Source organism: Salmo salar, chromosome ssa27 (assembly GCF_905237065.1).
Source record: "Salmo salar chromosome ssa27, Ssal_v3.1, whole genome shotgun sequence".
Lineage (NCBI taxonomy): Eukaryota > Metazoa > Chordata > Actinopteri > Salmoniformes > Salmonidae > Salmo > Salmo salar.
This window is the reverse complement of record NC_059468.1, coordinates 29,251,051-29,272,500: the sequence shown is the minus strand read 5'-3', so window position 1 is coordinate 29,272,500 and position 21,450 is coordinate 29,251,051. Positions and strand designations below refer to the sequence as shown.

Sequence of the window (21,450 nt, the reverse complement as noted above, 5' to 3'; positions counted from 1 at the left end):
ATACGTGTGCTGGTGAATGTGTGTGTGCTCTGTCTGTGTGTGTGTGCGTGTGTGTGCCAGCTCTTCTCTGCAGTAGGAACACATGCCAGCGGTGAAGCAGCTGCTGGGCCAGCTAGTCACGCTCCCTCAGAGAGTCCCTACCTCTCCCTATCTAATCACACTTCCCCAGAGAGTCTCTACCTCTCCCTATCTAATCACACTTCCCCAGAGAGTCTCTACCTCTCCCTCTCTAATCACACTTCCCCAGAGAGTCTCTACCTCTCCCTCTCTAATCACACTTCCCCAGAGAGTCTCTACCTCTCCCTCTCTAATCACACTTCCCCAGAAAGTCTGTACCTCTAAAATCACACTTCCCCAGAGAGTCCCTACCTCTCCCTCTCTAATCACTTCCCTCAGAGAGTCTCTACCTCTACCTCTCTAATCACACTTCCCCAGAGTCTCTACCTCTAATCACACTTCCCCAGAGTCTCTACCTCTACCTCTCTAATCACACTTCCCCAGAGTCTCTACCTCTACCTCTCTAATCACACTTCCCCAGAGTCTCTACCTCTACCTCTCTAATCACACTTCCCCAGAGAGTCTCTACTCTCCCTCTCTAATCACACTTCCCCAGAGAGTCTCTACCTCTCCCTCTCTAATCACACTTACCCAGAGTCTCTACCTCTACCTCTCTAATCACACTTCCCCAGAGAGTCTCTACCTCTACCTCTCTAATCACACTTCCACAGAGTCTCTACCTCTCCCTCTCTAATCATACCTCCCCAGAGTCTTTACCCCTCCCTCTCTAATCACACCTCCCCAGAGTCTTTACCTCTCCCTCTCTAATCACGATTCCCCAGAGAGTCCCTACCTCTCCCTCTCTAATCACACTTCCCCAGAGAGTCTTTACCTCTCTACTCACACTTCCCGAGATTCTCTACCTCTCCATCTCTAATCACACTTCCCCAGAGTCCCTACCTCTCCCTCTCTAATCACACTTCCCCAGAGAGTCTTTACCTCTCTAATCAAACTTCCCAAGATTCTCTACCTCTCCATCTCTAATCACACTTCCCCAGAGTCCCTACCTTTCCCTCTCTAATCACACTTCCCCAGAAAGTCTTTACATCTCTAATTACACTTCCCTAGATTCTCTACCTCTCCATCTCTAATCACACTTCCCCAGAGTCCCTACCTCTCCATCTCTAATCACACTTCCCCAGATTCTCTACCTCTCCATCTCTAATCACACTTCCCCAGAGTCTCTACCTCTCCCTCTCTAATCACAGTTCCACAGTCTCTCCCTCTCCCTCTGTTTGTCTCCATCCCTCCATTATGCTTTCTCTCTCTCATCTCTCTATCACTCTCTGTCCATCTCTCTATATCTTCTTTTCTCTGTCCATCACTTACTAGCTTCCTTTCTTTTTATATTTCCTATATGTATTTCCACCCTTCCTCTGTATCCAACTTCATGACATCTCCATGTGACAGGTCTATCCCTTGTTTTTCTCATTTCATTTAAATCTTTCTCCTTTCCCTATTTCATACCTCCCTCCCTCCCTCCCTCCCTCTGTCTATCCTGTCTGCTCCTGCTGTTAGAAGGCACTCACATTAATGGCTTCTAGAGAGACCTAGCCCACTGTTACTATTACCGTCATTATCACCAGCATCATCATGGGTGTCATTATAATGATCACAGACCGCCATTATAGCCACCTGCCCTGTATTTCTCTGTCGCTGTGACAACTGGGGTCTGTGAACAGGTAGAAGGGAGTGGGGCAGAGGAAGGAATGTCTCACCTGGGCAAGGTGCCAAGGAGTAGAGTGGACGGGGCTTGGCTTGGAGTGTAAAGACCCTATTGGAGTGTGAAGGCTTAATAGCTAGGGTGTGTGTGTGTGTGTGTGTGAGGAGTGAGGGGGGTCTACATTAGAGGGGTATAGTCCTAAGAAAATGACATATATTTTGGGCGGGAGGGAGGATAGAGCAACCCCCTATTAGAGCCCCATTGTATGGAAGAGTGAGTGACTGCTGTACGAGCAGGAGCTGACAGATAATAACTTAATAAGGGACGAATCTGTTTAATAGCAGTGTTTTAGAAGGTGTCTGGAGTTGGTATCTGCTATGTTTACTCTAGCACTGTGAAGGGAAAAACTACCTGTGAGGACGTGTGCTTTCTGGGTGGGTGTGAGTCTCTATGTTCAGAGGTTATCCTAGTCTAGACTCATGGCCTTCAGCCAGTTTTAGTATGAAACTTGCAGGTTGACATTTTTTCGCTTTTTTAATGTTAGAGTTAGACATTAGGGTTAGCAGTGTGGTTAAGGTTAGAGTTAAGGTTAGGGTTAGGTTTAAAATCAGACTTTATGACATTGTGGCTGTGCCAGCTATTGACCACTCTACAGAGCTGCCTCCAGAACAACATTCATGACCAAAACGCTAACCTGCACAAAACTTTCCATTAGGGTTTTGTTTGATGGTGTTAATCATTTATCTTTATCAAACATTGTCTATAAGTTTCTCTTGGCCTGGTCAACATTACAGGGCTGCTACCCTGGAAGCGTAACTTGCCAAGTGTGACACACTCTCATTCATTTAAATCAGGGGTCTTCATCTTTCTCTTGCCCAGGAGCCCCCACCCTGGTTGATAAAGTCATTCATGCTTTGCCTGGCTACACAAACTCCTTGCTCCGGCCAAACTCTACAACACGCCCATGGACATTAGTTTATTCTCCACAATGAGTTTGGATCTGAGTACCTCCCAACGATTTCTAGAATGGAAATCCATCCTAGAACGCCTGATTGGTCACAGAAACTGGTGGGTTGGGCCAGAGCCAGAACACACGTGGGCAAAGCGGCATGGAGAAAATTTGTCATTGGCTTTCATACTCTGATTGAACCAATCGCTGATGGCTTTGGTTTGTACAGTGCCCGTCGTCACCACAAATGACTTCAATGATGGCAGTCTCAAACTGAAGTATGTAGTGAACGACAGAGCTATGGAACAATTCAGTTTGAGTCGTCACGCAAATTCCTGCTCTGCTCATGCCGACAAACGTTGCATGTCCAGTGTAGCAGCTGTTTTCATGACGTAGTGATTCTATTTATATGGTGTGTATCTTGTCTTCATGTGTCTTTCTATCCTGTGTGCCAGGGCTTGTTGTCTGAGATCCTGCGTAAGGAGGAGGATCCTAAGAGCGCGTCTCAGTCTCTCCTGGTCAACCTGCGGTCCATGCAGAGTTTCCTACAGATACCGGAAGGTGACCGCGACCGTATCTACCAGGAGGAGAGAGAGAGGAGTCTGACCACGTCGACCATTATCAACCATTCACCCAACAACACTACCCCACCATGCCACACACAGGTCAGACAGACAGACAGAGCAAGATGGAGTGTGTGTGTGTGTGTGTGTGTGTGTGTGTGTGTGTGTGTGTGTGTGTGTGTGTGTGTGTGTGTGTGTGTGTGTGTGTGTGTGTGTGTGTGTGTGTGTGTGTGTGTGCATGTGTGTGTGGGTTGAAGTTATATCTTGTTCATGATAGTCTAAGATGTATTCCTCTGATGTTTCAGACCAGAAAGGAAGAGGGAAACTTTGTTAAGGCTGAAGATTGGCACTCCCAGGTTTCCATTGTATTTCCTAAAGTAAGCTCTCTCTCAAATTGTAAATGCTTTATTGCCAAAGTGACAATGGCAACATCTCTGCTAATCGAACTGAAATCAGAACAGAAATATCTTTACTAATCAAACGATACAGCTGTTTTAGTAACCACATCAACGCCTCTCTCCCCTCTCTCTCCCCTCTCTCTCCCCTCTCTCCCCTCTCTCCCCTCTGCAGGTGAGGCTGTCTCCAGTAGCAGTAGTAAACAGAGGGGTGAAGAACGAGGGATGTGTTCTAAACAGAGGGGTGAAGAACGAGGGATGTGTTCTAGACAGAGGGGTGAAGAGCGAGGGATGTGTTCTAGACAGAGGGGTGAAGAGCGAGGGATGTGTTCTAAACAGAGGGGTGAAGAGCGAGGGATGTGTTCTAAACAGAGGGGTGAAGAGCGAGGGATGTGTTCTAGACAGAGGGGTGAAGAGCGAGGGGTGTGTTCTAGACAGAGGGGTGAAGAACGAGGGATGTGTTCTAGACAGAGGGGTGAAGAACGAGGGATGTGTTCTTAACATCAACAGTTCCATCTATGAGGAGATCCAACAGGAGATGAAGAGAGCCAAGGTTTCTCAGGCCATGTTTGCCAAGATGGCCGCATCCAAGAGTCAGGTACACACAGACACGCACACACAACACACACAAGCACACAAGCACACACACACACACACACACACACACACACACACACACACACACACACACACACACACACACACACACACACACACACACAAGCACGTGAACACACACACACACACACACACACACACACACACACACACACACACACACACACACACACACACACACACACACACACACACACACACACACACACACACACACACAGGAAAGAGAGTATGGTACTCACTGACTGGGGGATGCCTATGGAAACAATGCTAATCTTGGACTGAAACAGAAGAAAACGTTCATTACAGATTGATATTAGTAAGTGTGTAACACACACACACATTTCCGCAAGTCCCTATAATATGAGATTTGGTATGTGATGTATGAATTTGTGAAAACATCTTTACACAGAGCCACGTTGGGCAGTAACCGGTTGTGTAGCAAATGATCCACTAGCATGTGCAGTCTCTGGAGAGCTCTGATCACTGCATCAGACCGTTATTGTTCTATAAATCACCAGTTTACACACACACATTAACACGCACATGTCACACACATGCGCACACACTTATACACAAACACACACACACACACTTGAACACACACCAAATGCGTGCCAACACACAGACACACTGGTGCTTCCATTGTGCTAGTTTTCCAGGCAGAACCATAAGCTTATTATTGCCTTTTGTTTTGGGATAATTTCCCTCTGTAGAATGGAGTGATTTCTGTCTTTCTCTCTCTGCCTTTCTTTCACTCTCTTTCTTGCTTCACGTCTTGCCTGTTTGGCAGGCAACACCATATTAGAGCTCACGTTATTGTAGGGCTGTTTGGCAGGCAGCGCCATGTTGGAGCTCACGTTATTGTAGGGCTGTTTGGCAGGCAGCACCATATTAGAGCTCATGTTATTGTAGGGCTGTTTGGCAGGCAGCGCCATGTTGGAGCTCACGTTATTGTAGGGCTGTTTGGCAGGCAGCACCATATTAGAGCTCACGTTATTGTAGGGCTGTTTGGCAGGCAGCGCCATGTTGGAGCTCACGTTATTGTAGGGCTGTTTGGCAGGCAGCACCATATTAGAGCTCACGTTATTGTAGGGCTGTTTGGCAGGCAGCACCATGTTGGAGCACACGTTATTGTAGGGCTGTTTGGCAGGCAGCGCCATGTTGGAGCTCACGTTATTGTAGGGCTGTTTGGCAGGCAGCACCATATTAGAGCTCACGTTATTGTAGGGCTGTTTGGCAGGCAGCACCATATTAGAGCTCACGTTATTGTAGGGCTGTTTGGCAGGCAGCACCATATTGGAGCTCTTTGTTGTATCTTCTCACTGCATCTGCATGGCTTTGTGTGGTATTGCTGGGCTACGGCCAGGTGTGTGTGTGCCACAGTAATTGTGTAGAGGACAAGAGCTTGGCACTGTCGCTGCTTTCCTGCGCTGCCTCCTCTCCCTCGCTATCCCCTCCTCTCCTTGGCTGGCCTCTCCTCTCCCTCACTATCCCCTCCTCTCCCTCGCTGCCTCCTCCTCTCCCTCGCTATCCCCTCCTCTCCCTCGCTGTCCCCTCCTCTCCCTCGCTGCCTCCTCCTCTCCCTCGCTGCATCCTCCTCTCCCTCGCTGGCCCCTCCTTTCCCTCGCTATCCCCTCCTCTCCCTCGCTGCCTCCTCCTCTCCCTCGCTGGCCCCTCCTTTCCCTCGCTATCCCCTCCTCTCCCTCTCTGCCTCCTCCTCTCCTCTGGCTCCTGAGAGAGAGAGAAGTGTTCTGCTTGATGTTGACTAGTAGTTTGAACTGTAGTTATTTTATATAAAACATCAATAACAATGTTGTTTTCTGGTCATAAAAACAGAAGCTGTGTTTCAATATCTACAAAAGATAGTATATTTTAGTATCTTACTTGAATGGGTTCTGGGAAGGTTTGTATTTCTATGCTATGGGTTCTCTGACCGGATTCTGATGTGGGTTCTGTGTGTTTGTTCTGCAGGGCTGGCTGTGTGAGCTGCTGCGCTGGAAGGAGGATCCGTCCCCGGAGAACCGAACCCTGTGGGAGAACCTGTGTATGATCCGGCGCTTCCTGAGTCTGGCCCAGATGGAACGAGACGCCATCTATGAACAGGAGAGCAACACTCTGCACCAACACTGTACAGACAGACTCACACAGCTAGTCAACAACAACACACTGGTCAGTCTACTCTGGATAGCCTACATACACACGTACACGCATGGAAGCACACACACGCACACAACACAAACACAATTCTACAGTGTAAATGTACATGCATATATGCACACTCAAATGTGTATATCATCATCTCCCATTGGTTTGTTTGTAACTTAACATCCATCTGTCTCCACCAGCTCCAACGCCACTCCCCATTGCAACAACAACACCATCAACGAACACTGACCGCTCTGTCCCAGCTGCCCTTGCAGCCCCACGCGGAGCCTCGCCTGCCACCACAACAACCATCCACAGCATCACCGGCCGAAACTGAGGGGGGTAGGGGGCAACTGAGGACCTGGTGGGGGAGTAGTCAGGGTGATGGGAGGGACGAGGACATTACTGGCAGGGGCTGTAGGGGTTGGGGCCAGGGCAGGGTTAGGGGGGTGTGTAACAATGACAAGAAAGGGGGAGAGGGACGGTGGGCGGGGGGCAGACAGACTAACGGCGAGGGCGATGGTGGGAGTGATGGCGAGGGGTTTCGGGTGTCCCGGGAAGCGCAGGGGATCCTGCAGAGCTTCATCCAGGACGTTGGTCTGAACCCAGACGAGGAGGCTGTCCACACCCTGTCAGCCCAGCTGGGCCTGCCCAAACACACCATCCTCAGCTTCTTCCACACCCAGCACCACAGCTACACTCACCAGAACCATAGACAGCACTACAGTGAGATCCACCAAAACCACAACCAACATCCGAGCCAGGACCACAACCACAGAGAGAATCACAACCAACACCACACGGACCAGGACCAGCTCTTCTATAATGGAGCAGGCCCAACCCAGCCTAAGAGAACTACAGGGGGGGAGTGGACCATAGATCTCGCTGGACAAATGGGGGGAGGAGGGGAGGATATGGAGCGGGAAGGGGAAATAGAGGGGAAGGGGGAGGAGGACGCCATTTTGAAAGAGTTGGATGTGAGCAGTCAGACTAATGCCGTCGCCACCCTAGAAGAGGAGCAACATGATTCTAACCAATCTGAGACTGCCCAACCACATGACTCTGATGAATAACATGACTCCATCCACTAGTTGTCCCCTTTAACCCAATGAGAAGGCATCAATTTGATAGACTCATCTAGCTCTGCAGAAAATAACATTAGCGTTTTCTGGAGAACTGTAGTAATTTATGATGTGGTGTTATTGGCGTTTCCCTTATTTGTAATGAAATGATGTAGTTATACATGTATGCAGAGTTATTTTAAATGCCCAGTGCAGTCAAAAACGAGATTTTCCTGTGTTTTGGATACATTTCCACACTGAGGTTGGAATAAAACAGTGAAATTGTGAAAAGTATGATAATGCCCTTTTAGTTTTTAGTTTGCCTGTTTGGGTGGGGGGGAGATTTGGCCTGCCTGGTGACATCACCAGACACTAAATTAGTTAATACACCAATAAGAAAGAGAGTTCCAAACCTCTGCCAATAACAGCTAATTTTCAGATTTCCCCTCCTCACTCAGACCACTCCCAGACAGTCCTAGCAACATTTTTGCTTGAGAAATTGTTTCTTTTTGACCATTTTAACTAAAACAATCACAGTAAGGTACTTAATTGTTACCTACAAATTCTTTGATATTGAGATAAAAATGGCTGCATTGGACCTTTTACTGTTGAGGATCCAATTTTAAAGACATTATGCCAACAAATGCCTTGTTGTATGTGGCACTACCCATCTGTTTTATGCCTAGATCATCCTCTCTGGATTTAAAAGACATTGAAATGTGAATATTTATATTGATCCACTGGCAACAGCTGTATTATAGACACATGATACAGTATAGTGTTTTGGTTTCTTTCTCCTTTACAAAACTCTGACAACTATGCTTTCTTACATCGATCTGTCATAATGTCCACTTACTTGTCTCTTTGACTGACAGTAAAATGTAAAAGTGTCTTAAAGTCATTGCTGATCAACATAGTTGAGGGACATCACTCAAATTTTGTATGCAAATTATTTCACTCTAGCAAATGTAGTGTAGGTCAATTGCCTAATTGTAGAAGAAAAGGCTAAATATGCAAAGGGTGTGTGTGTGTGTGTGTGTGTGTGTGTGTGTGTGTGTGTGTGTGTGTGTGTGTGTGTGTGTGTGTGTGTGTGTGTGTGTGTGTGTGTGTGTGTGTGTGTGTGTGTGTGTGTGTTAATTAGTTCCTGCCTTGTCTTCTTTTGATTAACTCTACCATCTTTCAATCTGTTTTTGTTGAAAATAAAATGTAGTATTTGTTTTAAGAGTTCATTCCATTGATGCATGAGTTATATTTGAAGTGGTCGTTTTAAACAGCAATGCATTGGATTGCAGAATGACATTAAAGCTGTGATTTACTATTTGTTTCATCACACATTAAACAGTTCTAAAATGGAGCTGCTGATGATGAGTGTTTCTGTAATATGGTACAAATCTCCTATCTCCATGCTGAACCACAAACCTCCTGATCAGTCAACTTGACTTTTACCAGACAGACTAAGCTAGGTAGATAGGCATGTTCTCTCCTGCTCAGTTATTATTCCATTGAAAAGAAATGAACTACTGTTAAAAGTTGTTTTGGTTAGAAGTCAATCTTGTCATTTCACAATGAATGTAACATGGGGAAATGGTAAATAACATTTCACATATTAGTGACCTGTAAGATCCAAGGTCGTGGGAGGGTCAGTGTTAATGGCTTGAATGGCAGCTACAGCTTACTGTGATTACAAGCAAAAGTTTTCCAATACCATGGAATCATAAAACTTCTTATCAGACATGACTGGAGATGTGTGTGTGTGTGTGTGTGTGTGTGTGTGTGTGTGTGTGTGTGTGTGTGTGTGTGTGTGTGTGTGTGTGTGTGTGTGTGTGTGTGCTCACGTGCACACTTACACAAACACTGACGCATAAACACACACCCACATGGTCACATGCACAGTTAATCAGAGTTATTTATCAGACACGTTTTACTATTGAAAACAAATTAACATTTATTGTATACAAATTAAGACTGACCTATGCCCATAAACATACACTTTGACCTTAGTTTATAACGCATCAGCAAATCTATTAATAGATGGGTAATTCCAAGAAATTAGTGCCTTTTCCGTCCACTTTGATATTTTAAGTAGAAATTGGGCACCAATATTGAATTTTAAAAGCCTTTTATATTTAATGAAGTGCCCTTTAATATAGACAACATGGAGAATTAAATACATCAGATTTTGTATATGAATAAAGACTTGCGAATGTGCCAATATTCAGCATTTTGACATGTCCCTCCGTGCACACACTGTGACTTCCAGGAAGAGTTTAACTCACTTAACCCCAAAAGTTTTCACAAAGTCATTTCTGAAGATATAATTTATTTTATGTGTTTAGTGGTTAATTGTAAGGTAAAAAACAACAACCTGTTTCTCATTTTAAGGTCAACCCTGGTACGTGGACTGAACTCTCGTTTTAATATGGTGAAAGTATAGAACATAGAACATCTAATAGTAATATCATTGTGTGTTGAGAACAACACGTCAGCCCTGTTACTCATAGATGGACAGGCTAGGAATGTTTGAATTGTTACATTTTCGGGGTGAAGTTTGCATTCAATTGCCCCACCCTGTTGCACCCAGCTTCCATTTCGCCTGTCACAAGGGGATTTATGGCTGATTTACAGTGCATTCCACCTTTTCTTACGTTACAGCCTTATTCTAAAATGGATTAGATAGTTTTTTCCTCATCAATCTACACACAATACCCCATAATGACAAAGCAAAAACAGGTTTTTAGAATTGTTTCCAAATGTATTTAAAATAAAAAATGGAAATATACATTTACATAAGTATTCAGATCCTTTAAATAGTACTTTGCCGTAGCACCGTTCCTCCCATTCTTCTCTGCAGATCCTCTCAAGCCTATCAGGTTGGATGGGGAGCGTCGATGCACAGCTATTTTCATATCTCTCCAGAGATGTTCGATCGGGTTCAAGTCCAGGCTCTGGCTGGGCCACTCAAGGACATTCAGAGACTTGTCCCGAAGCCACTCCTGTGTTGTCTTGGCTGTGTACATACATAGGGTCGTTGTCCTGTTGGAAGGTGAACCTTCGCCCCAGTCTGAGGTCCTGAGTGCTCTGGAGCAGGTTTTCATCAAGGATCTCTCTGTACTTTGCTCCGTTCATCTTTCTCTCGATCCTGACTAGTCTCCCAGTCCCTGCCGCTGAAAAACATCCCCACAGCATGATGCTGCCACCACCATGCTTCACTGTAGGGATGGTGCCAGGTTTCCTCCAGACGTGACACTTGGCATTCTGGCAAAAGAGTTCAATCTTGGTTTAATCATTCTCATGGTCCGAGAGTCCTTTAGGTGCCTTTTGGCAAATTCCATGCGAGCTGTCATGTGCCTTGCACTGAGGATAGGCTTCTGTCTGGCCACTCTACCATTAAGGCCTGATTCTGATTCTCCCATTTCCACAGAGGAACTCTGGAGCTCTGCCAGAGTGACCATCGGGTTCTTGGTCACCTCCCTGATCAAGACCCTTCTCCCCCTATTGCTCAGTTTGGCCAGGTGGCCAGCTCTAGGAAGAGTCTTGGTGGTTCCAAACTTCTTCCATTTAAGAATGATGGAGGCCAATGTGTTCTTGGGGACCTTCAATGCTGCAGAAATGTTTTGGTACCCTTCCACAGATTTGTGCCTCGACACAATCCTGTCTCGGAGCTCTATAGACAATTCCTTCGACCTCATGGCTTGGTTTTTGCTCTGACATGCACTGACAACTGTGGGACCTTATATAGACAGGTGTGCCTTTCCAAATAATGTCCAATCAATTGAATTTACCACGGGTGGACTCCAATCAAGTTGTAGAAACATCTCAAGGATGATCAATGGAAACAGGATGCACCTGAGCTCAATTTCAAGTCTCATAGCAAAGGGTCTGACTACTTACACTACACAGATAAGGTATTTCTGTTTTGAAGGTTTAATAAATTAGAAAACATTTCTAAAAACCTGTTTTCACTTTGTCATAATGGGTTATTGTGTGTAGATTGATGAGGATTTTTTTTATTTAATCCATTTTAGAATAAGGCTGTAATAAAACAAAACTTAATTGGCACTTACTATATTTTTTTTTTATTTAACCTCTTGAGATGGGATTTTTTTTATGACAGAATGTTAAAAAGAGGTGAAATCCAAAATATTTTTCACCAATTTACACATCTCAAAAGGCACCGAATTGGTAGAACGACCCACGATGCACAGAGGTATTTATCAGACACGTTTTACTATTGAAAACAAATTAAGATTTATAAATGTTCTACTAAACCACATGTTAATAGCAGCAGGTAATGTAAATGTTATGAAACTGTTATAAAACTAAGGTCAAAGTGTATGTTTATGGGCAAATGAAGACCGATCTATGCCCATAAACAAACACTTTGACCTTAGTTGTATAACAGTTTTACAACATTTACATTACCAAATCAGTACATGCTGCTAGTATTTAACATGTGCTTTAGTGCAACATGTATAAAAGGCAGTGGGACTGAGGAGTAGAAACAGAAGACTGACTTAACTGTAGCCTACAGAAGAAAAGCAATACTTAACTTCCAGCACAGAAGAATGATAGAGAGAGCAACTCTAACTCTGGCTCTAGTGTTTCGGTGCCTGCTTGGAGAACAGGGTCTCACTAACGGTGTCATGGAGAAACAGATCCTCACAGGAAAAGGACAGATAGAGGGAGTGGGGTGAGGGTCAGAGAGAAGGAGTGATGGTGAAAGGGAACAGAGTGGAGTAAGAGAGAGGGAGAGACGGTGGGAGAGAGAGAGTGGGTGCCAGAGGATGAGGATGAATACCATTCAGGCTGAGAGGAAGGGGGTAGAGGAGGTGTCACTGGAGGCCAGGCTGACAGCTGCTGAGGGTCTCTTAGAAGAGGAGAGAGTCCTGGTGTCTGAGCTGAGAGCTACAATGGAGAAACAGAGCATCATGCTGCAGAGGCTGAGCATGCAGAGAAGAGGTACACTATTTTACCATACCAGTGATGTTCTATACTGTGGTTGTTCTTTTGTAACAGAGGAGACTTTCATGAGGCTTGATTTCTCACAGCATGACAAAACGTTACTGGAAATTTAACTTGATATAATAAAAACAGAATACCATTATCTTCTTTATAGGCCAACCAAAAGTGGCATTCTCCGCTTCACTGGGAAGTTTGAATCATTTTGGACCTGTCAGTATTGATGTCACATTGGTCTATAATGATGTCATCTCAAATTATGGCATTGCATACAGCCCTGTTAGATGTAATGCATGGGAAACGTTGCAAATCTTCATCAGAACTTAAAATACACCAGCGAACACACACAGGAGAGAAATCGCACCATTGTTTTGATTGTGGGAAGAGTTACTTAAGATATTTCTTTTACATTTTTGTACCTTTATTTACAGTTGAAGTCGGAAGTTTACATACACCTTAGCCAAGCACATTTAAACTCAGTTTTTCACAATTCCTGACATTTAATCCTAGTAAAAATTCCCTGTCAGTTAGGATCACCACTTTATTTTCAGAATGTGAAATGTCCGAAAAATAGTAGAGAGAATGATTTATTTCAGCTTTTATTTCTTTCATCACATTCCCAGTGGGTCAGAAGTTTACATACACTCAATTAGTATTTGGTATAATTGCCTTAAAAATTGTTTAACTTGGGTCAAACGTTTCGGGTAGCCTTCCTCTTGCTTCCCACAATAAATTGGGTGAATTTCGGCCCATTCCTCTGACAGAGCTGGTGTAACTGAGTCAGGTTTGTAGACCTCCTTGCTCGCACATGCTTTTTCAGTTCTGCCCACACATTTTCTATGGGATTGTGGTCAGGGCTTTGTGATGGCCACTCCAATACCTTGACTTTGTTGCTTCAATATATCCACATAATTTTCCTTCCTCATGATGCCATCTATTTTGTAAAGTGCACCAGTCCTTCCTGCAGCAAAGCACCCCCACAACATGATGCTGCCACCCCCGTGCTTCACGGTTGGGATGGTGTTCTTCGGCTTGCAAGCCTCCCCCCTTTTCCTCCAAACATAACAATGGTCACTATGGCCAAACAATTCCATCTTTGTTTTATCAGACCAGAGGAAATTTCTCCAAAAGTATGATCTTTGTCCCCATGTGCAGTTGCAAACCGTAGTCTGGCTTTTTTTATGGCGGTTTTGGAGCAGTGGCTTCTTCCTTGCTGAGCAGCCTTTCAGGTTATGTCGACATAGATACTTTTGTACCTGTTTCCGCCAGCATCTTCACAAGGTCCTTTGCTGTTGTTCTGGGATTGATTTGCACTTTCGCACCAAAATACGTTCATCTCTAGGAGGCAGAACGCATCTCCTTCCTGAGCGGTATGACGGCTGTGTGGTCCCATGGTGTTTATACTTGCGTACTATTGTTTGAACACATGAACATGGTACCTTCAGGCATTTGGAAATTGCTCCCAAGGATGAACCAGACTTGTGGAGGTCTACAATTTTTTTCTGAGGTCTTGGCTGATTTCTTTTGATTTTCCCATGATGTCAAGCAAAGAGGCACTGAGTTTGAAGGTAGGCCTTGAAATACATCCACAGGTACACCTCCAATTGACACAAATGATCTCAATTAGCCTATCAGAAGCTTCTAAAGCCATGACATAATTTTCTGGAATTTTCCAAGCTGTTTAAAGGCACAGTCAACTTAGTGTATGTAAACTTCTGACCCACTGGAATTGTGATACAGTGAAATAATCTGTCTGTAAACAATTGCTGGAAGAATGACTTGTGTCATCCACAAAGTAGATGTCCGAACCGACTTGCCAAAACTACAGTTTGTTAACAAGAAATGTGTGGAGTGGTTGAGAAACGTGTTTTAATGACTCCAACCTAAGTGTATGTAAACTTCCGACTTCAACTGTAACTAGGCAAGTCAGCTAAGAACAAATTCTTATTTGCAATGAAGGCCTACACCGGCCAAGCCCGGATGACGCTGGCACAATTGTGCGCCGCCCTATGGGACTCCCAATCATGGCCAGTTGTGATACAGCCTGGATTCGAACCAGGGTGTCTGTAGTGACGCCTCAAGCACTGAGATGCAGTGCCTTAGACCGCTGCGAGGAAGGAGCAATAATGTGTGTGTGTACGTGTGTGAACATACGTGTGTGTATGTGTATGTGTGTGTGTACGTGTGTGTGTGTGTGTGTGTACGTGTGCATGTATACTATGCATGCACATGTTTTTGTGCGTATGTGTGGCGAGCATGTGTTGGTGGGTGTGTGCGTGTGTGTGTTTGTGTTGATGCATCTGAAGTACGGTAATCTACTGTACATGCTCTGGTTGTAATACACCCTCTCTCTTGATTCAGGATTATTCACAGCACCAGTGAGAGGAGTATACTTCACTTTCTACAGCCATGCAGGGGGTGAATGGAGAATAGTGTGTGCCTTGTTCAAAAATGGACATAGAGTGGTCACTGCTATGGATCATTCCAGTAGAGCGGACATTGCTGACACAGTGGTGAATGGAGCTACCCTTCAGCTGAACAGGGGAGATCAGGTGTACACGCGTCTTGCGGCCAACACACACATCTTTGACGATTCACAACGCAAAAGTACATTTAGTGGCTTCCTGCTTTTCACTGTGTGAGTCCCTTATGATTCAAGATCATTTGGTCACTATAATGTTACCTATATAAAAATGTCTGTATTTCAATTTTATTTTGTATGCATGTCATTTGTATGTGTGTTGTACTGTATGTAATATCTCTTACTGATTTTTCCTTTGTTTGTATGTTCTACCTCTGTCACGGATTTCTTCGTCGTCAGACGATATAGCGAAATCATCGTCGGAGAAAGTAGACCAATACGCAGCGGGTTGCGTGTTCAACAACATATTTATTAAAGGACGTTGACCACGGAAAAACAAGAAAACTAAATAAGACTAGTGACAGTTTTACAGGCATAAATAAACGCAGTGCAAAATACAACTACCCACAAAACACAAAGACAAACACACCCTATTATATAGGACTCCCAATCAAAGGCAACTCAACACACCTGCCTTCAATTGGGAGTCCAACCCCAATTAACTATACATAGAAAAACAAACCTAGAACCTATACCAACAACTAACACCCCACTACACCACACACAAAACCCCATAATACAAAACAAATATACCTCTGCCACGTCCTGACCAAAATATAATACAAATAATACCTAAATATTGGTCAGGACGTGACAACCTCTTTTTGGTCACTAAAAAGTCCAGCCACACAGGTTCAGTTTCATCCAGTGGAGGCTGCTGAGGGGAGGACAGCTCATAATAATGTCTGGAACGGAGCAGATGGAATGGCATCAAACACAAAGAAACCATGTATTGGATGTATTTGATACCATTCCACCGACTCCGCTCCAGCCATTAACACGAGCCCGTCCTCCCCAATTAAGGTGCCACCAACCTCCTGTGGTCTCATCAAATGTTGTTCTGTGTTTACCTCCTACTGTACATCCACCCCTCACAGACACACATGTTCTGGGGTACAAGATAACTGTAAAAAGCTCCCAATTCACTGATTTATTGACAATGTTTCCATCCCAAACAGATCTTCGTCAGGTCAAACAAACAAACTGAGTGTTCACATCCCAAAATATACACGTCACCTCACATGACCGTTGCGGACATGACACATTAGTAGATGATGGCCAGAAACGTTATAATTTGGTATCAATGTTAGCCCTAGTGTCAGGTGCATCTAACCATAAACTGTTGTCCATGCTGAAGGCAGGTCATAAACACAAGTCATAAACACCATTCAAAGAAGATTAAATCCTTCAGAGAAGCTATTTTTATATTTTTAAAAGCACCTCCACACAGTAACCGGCGATGCATACAAAGTGAAATCATCTTAATTATTCTTTATTGTTGTTCAAGGCAAGGACTTTTTAATCAACTGCACATTTTCTCTCTTTAGATTATTTTTAGCTTATTAAAAAAAATAATCTCTCAAGACAAAAAAATCATTGTTTTCAAAGATCATTTCTCACATATTAATGCGGGGACAGGATTTATGCGTTGTGCGCAGAGAGACTATGAGACAAACTGCCTCTAATTCCTTAATTTATACTCTGCTGTAGAAGAGCGAGAAGTAGAACACGGGCACATGACAGTTCATAGATCAAAAGGCTTTCATTAGACACACATTAGCATACAGCTGACTTAATATATATATATATATATATATCTAATAACATATTTGTATTCTAGATCATTCTCTGTGGACGTTAAAAGCTCACTTCAAGTTCAAGTTTAAACTGTATTTGTCCCAGAGGGCAATTGGTTTTGCAGCAAAAAAGAACATTGAACATATACAATCTATATGGATCACAATGACACACAGTTATAGTGTCATAGGTCTGACAGTCATCAATACAAATATATACAGTAGACCTACTAGTGATCAACATTAGCAGCAGCACAAATGTATAGCTGTCACGCCCTGACCTTAGAGAGCCGTTTTATTTCTCTATGTGGTTAGGTCAGGGTGTGATGTGGGGTGGGCATTCTATGTTGTTTATTTCTTTGTTTTTGGCCGAGTATGGTTCCTAATCAGAGGCAGCTGTCTATCGTTGTCTCTGATTGGGAATCATACTTAGGCAGCCCTTTTCCCACCTGTGATTGTGGGATCTTGTTTTTGTGTAGCTGCCTGTGAGCAGCCCAGAACGTCACGTTTCGGTTTTTCCCCCATTGTCTACTAAACTCCAGTCCAGCTCTCTGTCTGAACACACACACACACACACACACACACACACACACACACACACACACACACACACACACACACACACACACACACACACACACACACACACACACACACACATTTAGTTTTTACTCTGAATAGTTCATAAAACAATAATGTTCCCTTTGATAGCATTGAGTGCCAACTAGCCAACATCTCAGTCAACATTAGTTGATTGAAAATTTGTTAAATTAGTCAACATCATTAAGGTGCAGCAGGGCTGTAGGGTTAGTAACGGTGGTCAACATCATTAAGGTGCAGCAGGGCTGTAGGGTTAGTAACGGTGGTCAACATCATTAAGGTGCAGCAGGGCTGTAGGGTTAGTAACGGTGGTCAACATCATTAAGGTGCAGCAGGGCTGTAGGGTTAGTAACGGTGGTCAACATCATTAAGGTGCAGCAGGGCTGTAGGGTTAGGGTTAGTAACAGTGGTCAACATCATTAAGGTGCAGTGGTGCAGCAGGGCTGTAGGGTTAGGGTTAGTAACGGTGGTCAACATCATTAAGGTGCAGTGGTGCAGCAGGGCTGTAGGGTTAGGGTTAGTAACGGTGGCCAACATCATTAAGGTGCAGTGGTGCAGCAGGGCTGTAGGGTTAGGGTTAGTAACGGTGGCCAACATCATTAAGGTGCAGTGGTGCAGCAGGGCTGTAGGGTTAGGGTTAGTAACGGTGGCCAACATTCATTAAGGTGCAGTGGTGCAGCAGGGCTGTAGGGTTAGGGTTAGTAATGGTGGTCAACATCATTAAGGTGCAGTGGTGCAGCAGGGCTGTAGGGTTAGGGTTAGTAACGGTGGTCAACATCATTAAGGTGCAGTGGTGCAGCAGGGTTGTAGGGTTAGGGTTAGTAACGGTGGCCAGAGGTGTTCGATGGGGTTGAGGTGAGGGCTCTGTGCAGGCCAGTCAAGTTCTTCCACATCGATCTCGACAAACCAGTTCTGTATGTACCTCGCTTTGTGCACGGGGGCATTGTCATGCTGAAACAGGAAAGGGCCTTCCCCAAACTGTTGCCAAAAAGTTGGAAGCAAAGAATCATCTAGAATGTCATTGCATGCTGTAGTGTTAAGATTTCCCTTCACTGGAACTAAGGGGCCAAACCCAAACCCTGAAAAACAGCCCCATATCATTATTCCTGCTCCACCAAACTTTACAGTTGGCACTATGCATTGGGGCAGGTAGCGTTCTCCTGGCATTCGTCAAACCCAGATTAGTCCGTCGGACTGTCAGCCGGTGAAGCGTGATTCATCACTCTAGAGAACGCGTGTCCACTGCTCCAGAGTCCAATGACAGCGAGCTTTACACCACTCCAGCCGACGCTTGGGGTGGCGCATGGGGATCTTAGACTTGTGTGTGGCTGCTCGGCCATGGAAACCCATTTCATGAAGCTCCCGGCGAACAGTTCTTGTGCTGACGTTGCTTCCAGAGGCAGTTTGGAACTCGGTAGTGAGTGTTGCAACCGAAAGACAGGCTATTTTTACACGCTACGCGCTTCAGCATTCGGCGGCCCTATTCTTTGAGCTTGTGTGGCCTACCACTTCGTGGCTGAGTTGTTTTTGCTCTTAGACATCCACTTCACAATAACAGCACTTACAGTTGACTGGGGCAGCTCTAGCAGGGCAAAAATTATATGAACTGACTTGTTGGAAAGGTGGCATTCTATGACGGTGCCACGTTGAAAGTTACTGAGCTCTTCAGTAAGGCCATTCTACTGCCAATGTTTGTCTATGGAGATTGCATGGCTGTATGCTCGGTTTCATACACCCGTCAGCAATGTGTTTGGCTGAAATAGCTAAATCCACTCATTTTAAGGGGTGTCCATATACTTTTGTATATATAGTGTAGCTGGGAAGGGGTGACGATACCAGCCGCTACAACTTCCTGTTGTACATTGTGATTTACTACAATGTACTTTCCCACCGTGCCTGACTACTTTGATAGATCAGACCAGATAGATCAGAAGTGTTGAGTTGATGGATGATTTCAACCGATAAACACGTTTTCCCATCATGCACCTTTAACTACTTCAATGAATGCTCAACCAACCTGTAACTCTCAGACACAGGGCATTGATAGAAACAGGTGTTTTATTGAAGAGAGGTGGCATGCACAGTTTAGTGGCTTTATCTAGTTCTAATGTGTATTGTGTAACATTGCAACAACAACAAAAAGTTTATCTGTCCGAGTGAATCTGTGTCTTGTCAGACATAGGCTAGGGCCTCTCAGTGCTCTGTCTGGCTGCTGTCGATCTCTCTCTGTCATTCTCTCTCTCTGTCATTCTCTCTCTCTGTCATTCTCTCTCTCTCTCTCTGTCATTCTCTCTCTCTCTCCGTCATTCTCTCTCTCTCTCTGTCATTCTCTCTCTCTCTCTCTCGCTCTCTCTCTCTCTCTCTCTGTGTGTGTCTCTGCTCAATGATGTTGCCCATTGCTACTCTTCATCAGATAGTGAAGCGTTCAAGCCCCATTTGCTCTGAATGGCTTTTAGCGTAATTCAATAAAGATTTGTGGCATTCTGTCATCTGCTAGCATGACGACGTCTCTGCCGGGGCCAATCAGGGGCCGTGGAATCCTCGTCATCGGTAATATTAGCGATAATAATGATAATGGTGTTTCTGAAAATGCAGCGCTTCTGAGTATTATGATGATGATGACGATGGTAATGATGATGATGATTAGACATTATTGTTGTTTCGTTACTCTGCCCCCCCCCGCCACCCATATCAACATCCTTCTACATTACTCTTTAAAGGTCCAATGGATCTGTTTTTACCTCAATATCACATCATTTCTGGTTAACAACTAAGTACCTTACTGTGATTGTTTTAAATTAAAATGGTCAAAAAGAAACAAAAATAGCTTATTAGCTAAGAGCACTTTCTCAAGCAAAGAACAGCTCTTACACTGAAAGGGCGTTATCATAATTTTCACAATTTCACAGTATTATTTCAACCTCATAGTTTGGAAATAAATATACAACAGTTGGAAAATCCCGTTTTTGACTGCACTGGGCCTTTAATGCAGGACAGGTTAATGACCCCTTATACCACCACTCTCTCCCCCCTCCCCTCTCTCCCCCCTCTCTCCCATCAGACATTACTGAGGTTCTGAAAGGGGCTGTAGACTTATTGCCTTTTACTGTGATGACCTTCCTGGCTGTGACCAAGAAGTCAACTCTGAGAAGTATGAAGCACCATGAGCATTGAAGTATCATCAATACTGGTCAAAAGCAATCTTAAAAAGAGACCCCAGTACAGATGGTTTCTCTCTTGTACACTCTCTCTCTCTCACACACACACACACACACACACACACACACACACACACACACACACACACACACACACACACACACACACACACACACACACACACACACTTTTTCTCATATAAACTTCCGTCGTACTTTGTACTTGATATATATTTTCTTAGTGACTACTCCAACAATTATCATCAATTGTCTCTAATTATCTCGTTAACTTTATCTTAATCAGCACTAATGAGTTTGATTGTTCTGAGAACCGCCTCGCTGCTCTTAATAATCAGTGTCTGCTTCTCTATCAGTGTTTCAGGTGCTCACCAGAACCCTACAAGGCTCTTAGCGACGTACATGTATATATACTTTACCTACCTACAGTATATATAGGTCATAACTCAGTTATTACCCAATAATACTATAAATTGTGCCTTCCTGTATTATACTTATGCTAAAATCTTTATTGTATTCTACTGCCATTTACTTTATGTTCGTATTCTTATTTTAGTGCTATTTCTTATTGTTGTTGCATTGTTGAGAAGGAACCTGTAAGTAGGCATTTTGTTCGATGATATACAGTATAAGGGAACTAACAAGACTGCCCTGTTAGAGCTCCTAATCGACAGGTGTATTTGGTGCATTGAGTTGGGTGGAAGCTCTCCAGCACTCTAATAATAAACAATGATTCAATTAAAATTGACTTTGAGTGTCCCGTGGTAAGATTTTACATAAGTGGCAGCATCATGCTGTGTGGATGTATTTCAGAGGCAGTGACTGGGAGACTTGTGAGGATTGAGGGAAAGATGAATGGTGCAAAGTACAGAGAGGTCCTTGATGAAAACCTGCTCCAGAGCACTCGGGACCTGGGGCAAAGGTTCACCTTCCAACATGACAATGACCCTAAGCACACAGACAAGACAATGCAGGAGTGGCTTCAGGAAAAGTCTCTGAATGTGCTTGAGTGGCCCAGCCAGAGCCCGGACGTGAACCCGATC

At 44.3% G+C, this 21,450-nt stretch overlaps 2 protein-coding genes across 2 annotated transcripts in view; both read left to right on the top strand.

Annotated features, from left to right (window-relative positions):
• LOC106588885 (DNA-binding protein SATB1) overlaps positions 1-8,806 on the top strand; it is a 22,740-nt gene extending 13,934 nt beyond the window's left edge. The window contains exons 8-12 of the mRNA XM_045709772.1: positions 3,125-3,334; positions 3,538-3,609; positions 3,803-4,225; positions 6,220-6,417; positions 6,594-8,806. Coding sequence (XP_045565728.1) covers positions 3,125-3,334; positions 3,538-3,609; positions 3,803-4,225; positions 6,220-6,417; positions 6,594-7,466 — 1,776 coding nt within the window. The 3' untranslated portion in view covers positions 7,467-8,806. The remainder of the gene's footprint in view (positions 1-3,124; positions 3,335-3,537; positions 3,610-3,802; positions 4,226-6,219; positions 6,418-6,593) is intronic.
• Positions 8,807-11,918: 3,112 nt separating this feature from the next.
• LOC106588869 (complement C1q-like protein 2) lies at positions 11,919-21,340 on the top strand. The gene is made up of 3 exons (XM_045709738.1): positions 11,919-12,413; positions 14,775-15,051; positions 20,293-21,340. The coding sequence occupies exons 1-3, from the start codon at positions 12,239-12,241 to the stop codon at positions 20,300-20,302; spliced, it is 462 nt and encodes a 153-aa protein (XP_045565694.1). The 5' UTR covers positions 11,919-12,238; the 3' UTR covers positions 20,303-21,340.
• The last annotated feature ends 110 nt before the right edge of the window (positions 21,341-21,450 follow it).

Coding starts and splice junctions, on each gene's coding strand:
- LOC106588869 (XM_045709738.1), top strand. CDS start 12,239: ATGAGGATGAATACCATTCAGGCTGAGAGGAAGGGGGTAGAGGAGGTG. Junction 12,414..14,774: donor GCTGAGCATGCAGAGAAGAG/GTACACTATTTT, acceptor CTCTTGATTCAG/GATTATTCACAGCACCAGTG.